Genomic DNA, 6687 nt, shown 5'->3' with positions numbered 1-6687 from the left:
AGGACATTTAATAACAGAGTACATGCGACTGCAAAAAGATAATCGTCTATAGCCTACTGAGCCATTTTCATTAATTAGTATGAAGGGAAAAACAACCCACAATTATTAAATTTGATTTTAACATGAACGTTTTTACTCGATCGAGAACATAGCACACCCTTAATGACCGGAAATAGAGCTGGACATTAACGCAACACAATGACAGTTGTCCATCTAACGTCATAAGAAATGAGTTACCCAATACTCATTTTACTAACCGAAATAAGGAAAAGAAGGCCAGCGCCATAACCAGTTACCGACTAACAGATTAGGTTAACTAATAAAACCTAGCGTGAACATGTTTCTAGTAGATTATCAATAAACGGCTTTTCTTCAACTAAGTTCGCGTTAGGAAGTTTGGAAGAAATTATTCGATAAAAGACACATATGACAACGCCAATCAAACCTCGTTTAAATAAAAGATATCATTATGTAAATACAATGTATTTAAATTCAAGCCGTTTTCGGGATACAGTTGCCGTTGGCAGATTACATTGCCAAACTTCCTTCAAAAAGCACACGGAACCCATACAGTGACGCTTGGTGGTGAAATTAGCTTGACCTTTTTTTTCAAAAAATAATTAATCAAATTGCTCTTAGTTGTGTTTTAATTCATCTTCTATCCCAATGTTATACTTAAAAAGTTTTAGAAATGCATTACCAAAGCTCATCTAGAACTAGCTAACTACTCGTCTAGCTACAGCTAAAGCTAAAAACCGTGCCATTGACAAACGCTAGCCAAACAAAGCTTTCACCTACCCATCAAAATCCTCATTTGTTTTTTGCCAAAGAGCCGGCCGAAGATTGACGAGATGGTGAGCCCCATAACTGACCGTGGATGTTTGAATCTATGGAAATAGCACTGATATTAGCAACGGCAGGGGCAAAGTGTGATGATTTCACACTGGTCCGGTTGCTGTGATTCAGGAGTACTGCCACGTCCGGGCCAACGTGGAATCCACGACGTCATCAGTTTGAATCAACTTTATCAACACACACATTGACACCTGAACACGGCGACGTTTTGAATACACTTTTGTTGTTTTTTTTCCCGACACATTTAAGCTCTCTTTATATAGAATACCCTGCATCACCATTTTGCGGGAGATATATTTAAACACAATGGAAAAGACAACAAAAAAAAAAATGTTTTCATCTCGCGATAGTATATGCAAGGCTGATTCCTACCACTAGATGTCCCTTTAATACAAACGTTTATCATATGAGGGTGTGCTGTGAACCTACTACCTGGTTGCCTGACATCAACAGGTAAATTAAATGAATGAGTCACTGCACTTTAGAGCCCTGTGTGTGTAAGAGAGAAAGAGTTTGTGTGTCTAAGGCTGGAAATGCAAGTAAAGAAATTGTCTGGAGAGTAGATGATAAACATACAGCCTGACAGTGGGCCAGATGAGGGCACATACATCTGTTATTTTGGTAGGAAATTTGGCTCTAATAATCAAGAGAGGGTAACTACCTAAATAGCACATTTGAAATTACATTTCACTGTTTTCTTGCCTGCCTTAATTGTCTTTATATCTTGAAAGACGGGTGGTAAGACAAAGAATATTCCTATTCCACCTGGGGATTCTTATTTCAAAGTACTGCAGTGACACTAAGACATCTACAGTACAAATGCAGACATACAAGCACACTCCCACAGCAGGTGGAGTCAAAACAGCAGCACGTGACAAGGTGCAGATGTTTATAGAGGTGTGCTTTGATTGGAAAAGGCATTTTCAAAAAGACCTGTTATGGGGACAGCTTATTTAGCTGCTCACAAACAGAGTGTGACGTGTGGATAGATTGATTATTGGATATCTACTATGGAGCTCAATGGTACACTGAGTGGAGATCAGGTAGGTATTACACTGAATACTTTCGAGTATATTACTGAATGAAATGAAAATCTTTAGGAGGGAAATGATTGCCATACATTTCTGAAAACATGTTTGCATTCTGTTTTTCAGATTGATGTTCTCTCTACTGTGTACTTAGTGTTACTCACTCCCAGGTACTATGCTTCCTCATACTTTTTCAGTCTCGTGCATGCATCTTACCAGCTGTATTTACACAGTTGGCCTATTTAATGACAGCTGCCAAACCTGTAAGGTAACATGCAATAAGAGGCAGGCTTATTTTTCCTTTCTGAATACCTTCAGTTTTGCATGTTTCTTTTCTATTTAGGTCATTGCCACCCATGTTGCTTCCTGAAATTAAAATATTCGACACTCAATTGTTGCTCACTGAATAGTTGCAGCTACTGCAATTTTATAAAAATTCCCTCAGTGAACATAATCAGCATGCTGTTGCGTCTTTGCTTATGAGTATTTAGCTCTCTTTCTTTAGCTTGTTACAAATGAAGCAAAACAATAGGAAAGAGAACAAACTGATGATGGAGAAAATGCGGGAAAAAAGCATTTCCCCAGTGCCTTCCGTTCGTTTTTTACAGAGCCTATCGGAGCGTTAAGATGCACCGTTTTACAAGAGTCACATGTGCCTGAGATAAGTTGTCCGTCAAAGCAGTCTGTCTCATCATCAGTCATTGACCTGTCCAATAAATCTATCCTCAGCTCAGTCGGCTTTGTGTTCCTCAGTCCTTGTAAATCTTATGCACATGGTCAAGAATATGACCAAATTCTCTGATATGATATGATTGTGCTGCTATTTAATACTTCACATATTTCTGATTACCTGCAGTGTGATTGGGAGTTTTTCTGTCCTGGTGGTTTCCATATTGAAATGGAGGCATCTACAACAACAGGTGAGTCAAGTTGTATGTATTTGTGAATGTGTGTGTGTCTGTATTCTTGTGTCTGGGTTTGGTGGAATATGCTTTTACCTTACTGTATTTTGTGGCTAGTTAAAATGCTATATATATTATATGTTTGATAGTTTATCGATTTATTTGTTGCTCCGCACCTTATCACTGCAAGGTTTTTGGCACAGAGTGACTCAGTTTTCAGCAGCTTAAAAGGCTGCAGAAAACATATTGATTTTTGTGTGTTTGTGTGTAGGTGCACTTGCTGGTGCAGCTCGCCCTTGCCGACCTCCTGGCTGCTCTGATCCTGATTTCCACCAGTGTCATGAACAAAATTGGAACCATCAACAGTGTAATGATCTGCCTATACAGCCTGCCACTGTCATTGGTGAGGGACCAAGCTCTTACCCTTACAAATAAATAATTTACAAGATTAATTTGCTTAAACAATGACAGGAAAGTTGTGAGATATGCCAAAAATAAGAGAGGCTTGGCTAAAAATATCTGCTTAGATTTATGATACTTTCCAGAGCCACTTGGGACTGAGAGGAGTCACATCATTGTAGCAGTAAAATAAGTCAAACACTTGTGTTCGTTATTATTCCCTCGTCCTGAGAGGTGACACTGCATGTTTCATGTTGCAATTACTGTTTTATATAAGTGTTGCATTCCAAAACTTTTATAATGTCTCTTTAAGTCTATTGTGACTTACAGAGACAGCATTAACTTAAATCTAAAGTTTTTTTAATTCACATTATATAATACAGTGATAAGGGCTAAGGGCAGAGTAGACATTGATTTTACATAAAACAAACAGAGAAAAGAATGTAATGTCAGAACAAAAGCAGTGTTTGTTTTTGTTATGCAGTTTCATTCAGTTCGGGTTGTGGATTTGTTTCAAGATGTAGATATGGAAACTATTTAGCCTTTATCAAAAGTTCAAGTGTTTAAAAATAACTGTGTCTGTTTACATTTCTGAAATGACTGACCTGGAAATGAAGTCAGTTCAAGCCTGAGATTAATAATTTCCTCCACGTTTTTCATGTGTTAATATGGATGCAGAATATATGGACTCCAATAGGTACCGCAGTGAAGTTGTTATTCATTAAGATATTTAAGATATTTGCCCATAATAAAAAACTACTGAGGGGATAGATAGATAGATAGATAGATAGATAGATAGATAGATAGATAGATAGATAGATAGATAGATAGATAGATAGATAGATAGATAGATAGATAGATAGATAGATGGATCATCATGAAGCATGTTTTCTTCTCATAACTAAAGTAAAGCAGCTTTTTTACAAGCTAAAGTGAATAATAAAAATGTCCTCACAAAAAATCATAAAAAATGTCCCCATAAAGACAAAGAGCAAGTGTCTGAACTTGGTGGGAATATTGCTCTCCAACCTCATGAGTGAAACAAACAGATTTTGGATTAAGTAAGACAAGGACGTTTTTGAGCTAGTCCACGGCTGCAGCAGCATTTAATGTATGAAAATAAATGTTTTTAAGTGATCATTCTTTCAGCTTCATAATACATGTTGCTAAATCTGGCATTCACTATATATTCTTTGTGTGTTTGTCTGTTTTGTTCCAGACATTTTACTTTGTTTCATTTCTGCTGGTGGTGGTTTACGCATGGAAGTCGAAGAATGGAATCCAAGGATGGAGAGCAACACCAGCAGAGAATGAGGGCGGACAGGTGAGTCGTCAACTACGTTCATAGATTATAATTTGTCCGGAGAAAAGTCAGGATGGACTGATTCATTTCTTTCTTTCTCACTATCTGTCTTGGATTACAGAGTCAGTATGGACGGAAAATAGTAGCTATACCTGTATATGCCATGGTGTGGTGAGTTTTGTTACTTATTTTAAATATTGTAATCCACTCATTAAACCACCTCTTCAGACCTTATGGATATCATCCCTGACAAACGCAATTTAATTCTGTCTCTCTCCCTGTCCAACATCTTAGGTTGATCCCCATTGCAATATACTTAGCATATGTTCTCACTCCCTTCATAAAAGCTGCTATGGTGATTCCAATTGCTGACAAATCACTAAGCGGGACCGTCCAAAGTGACAGCATGTACTGCACCAGGTGAGCACACAACCTTCAAAGATTAACTTCTTCCAAAGTCACTTCTTTCAAAAAGTTAGAGAAATGAAATAGGTCCCCTGTGTTTCTGACCTTTTTGATTTTTCTTTTTTCTCAGTTGTATTTTGTTCTTGCATGTCTGGAGGGACTCCTGCCCAGGATCTGTGAGTATAAAACTCTCTCATGACACACTTTTATACACTTGCTTTTAGCTAGGCTTCCCTGTATACATTCATTTTCATTTGCTTTTTAAAAGCAGAGCAGCTTCTATTAATAAGCAATGTGTGTATGTGCTAACATGATTTTTTTTTTTTTTTTTTTTAACCAGGAAAAAATCCATGACACTTTCATCAAAACTTTTCTTTTCCTTGTGGTGATACCAGTGATGCTGTCTTGCTCTGTAAGTCATAAGCATTTACACTATCTTAAGAGGACATTTTTATTTGCAGTTTTGTAGTTGTGGCAATATAATTCAGATTTATAATTTTGCAATACTATCTAAAGGCTTGGGAAGTCTATTTACACGTGTGAGCAGAATGTAATCTTTTCTTCTTCTTTTTTTTTTCTTGTGTCAGGTCATTTACTATAATGTTGGTAAATGGTATGAAAGACATCAGCATCATGGTCTTTTTCCGGTGGAAGGAGACGGACGTTCAAGGAGGAGATTCAAAAGAATGATTTCTACAGCAAGAAATATGGTGATGGTCATCTTATTCTGTTGGACACCAGGTACAGACACGCATTTAAAGATATTGTAATTAATTTCATTGGCTTTGACTCAACATCAGACTGATACTCTGTTTCCTCCTCCTGCAGCGCTTATCCTCATTCTGATGTCCACAATTATGATATGGATAAACATTGAACAGCGCAGACTATTTGGCCTTTACATGATACAGGTACATTTTCAAGATTTCACATGACAGGAGAAAATAAGAATTTTTATCTGATGTCTGAGTTGCAAGAAAAAAAAACACTATTTTTGTATATTTCAGGCTGCCACTGTGTCCCTGCAAGGTTTCCTGAACAGTATGGTTTACGCCTGGAGACGGCCAAACTTCACAGAGGCTGTTCTTGGGGAGAACACACCCCTGGTGCCGCACAACCGCCTGGCCTTCTTTGATGAATCGCTCAGGAGTTAATCTTGATTGTTGACTCTAAACACGCAAAGAGAAATTGCTGGCACACCACACTGCTGGCCTGAGGAGGACCGACTGCCTGCACACTTCATGACTTCATGACAGTTTAGACTGAAAGATAAAATGCTCTCATTCACGGACTGAAGATGAAGAGAAATAGAACAAAAAGATGAAGGAAACACAAAGACCCTTTAAACAAGCAACAACTGATGCAGTGCTTTTCATTGCAACTGCTGGATTTTTCTTATAGTAAACAAAGTCATAGTAGCTTCGTTAGCATATTTATTTGTATAAAAATGGGGACAAAAAGGACATTAATTGTATGACTTTGTTGTATTTATATGTGCTGTTAATGTTTTATCAAAGACTTAAAAGATGTCATATAGAATTATGGATGTGGTGTTCGATTTATATGTTATGTTTTATCAAATGTATTTGTAGTGTTTAATAAGGTGCCAGTTGTTACCTACTGTTTTATTATGGACTTGTTATTCAACAGTACCTCAGCACTCTGTAGTTCAAGATAAGAACAATGGAAAACCTGTCGGGGTTGCACATATGCCGTCACCTTTCTGTCATTTCGGAAGCACATGTCACCCACCATAATATAGAGTTCAGTCTCAGGAGCATGGCACATGACAAGA

At 37.5% G+C, this 6687-nt stretch overlaps 2 protein-coding genes across 2 annotated transcripts in view; one reads left to right on the top strand and one right to left on the bottom strand.

The window, feature by feature from the left end:
• Window positions 1-286, bottom strand: part of LOC111653339 (ADP-ribosylation factor 5-like) — a 3776-nt gene extending 3490 nt beyond the window's left edge. The window contains exon 1 of the mRNA XM_023403888.2: window positions 258-286. Coding sequence (XP_023259656.1) covers window positions 258-286 — 29 coding nt within the window. The remainder of the gene's footprint in view (window positions 1-257) is intronic.
• A 1495-nt stretch (window positions 287-1781) lies between these two features.
• Window positions 1782-6513, top strand: LOC111653341 (uncharacterized). The gene is made up of 12 exons (XM_023403891.2): window positions 1782-1898; window positions 2010-2053; window positions 2740-2803; window positions 3057-3188; window positions 4404-4508; window positions 4609-4658; window positions 4782-4907; window positions 5023-5068; window positions 5233-5304; window positions 5480-5633; window positions 5721-5803; window positions 5900-6513. The coding sequence occupies exons 1-12, from the start codon at window positions 1866-1868 to the stop codon at window positions 6044-6046; spliced, it is 1056 nt and encodes a 351-aa protein (XP_023259659.1). The 5' UTR covers window positions 1782-1865; the 3' UTR covers window positions 6047-6513.
• The last annotated feature ends 174 nt before the right edge of the window (window positions 6514-6687 follow it).

This window comes from Seriola lalandi, unplaced genomic scaffold, assembly GCF_002814215.2.
Source record: "Seriola lalandi dorsalis isolate HSWRI2012SDOR001 ecotype SW California unplaced genomic scaffold, Sedor1 jcf7180002054188, whole genome shotgun sequence".
NCBI lineage: Eukaryota > Metazoa > Chordata > Actinopteri > Carangiformes > Carangidae > Seriola > Seriola lalandi.
This window is presented reverse-complemented; position numbering and strand designations above follow the sequence as displayed.

Bases quoted from the DNA above. Each gene is read 5' to 3' on its own strand.
- LOC111653341 (XM_023403891.2), top strand. From the start codon at position 1,866: ATGGAGCTCAATGGTACACTGAGTGGAGATCAG. The intron at 1,899-2,009 runs GTAGGTATTACA...TCTGTTTTTCAG, and splicing joins GTACACTGAGTGGAGATCAG to ATTGATGTTCTCTCTACTGT. The intron at 3,189-4,403 runs GTGAGGGACCAA...GTTTTGTTCCAG, and splicing joins ACAGCCTGCCACTGTCATTG to ACATTTTACTTTGTTTCATT.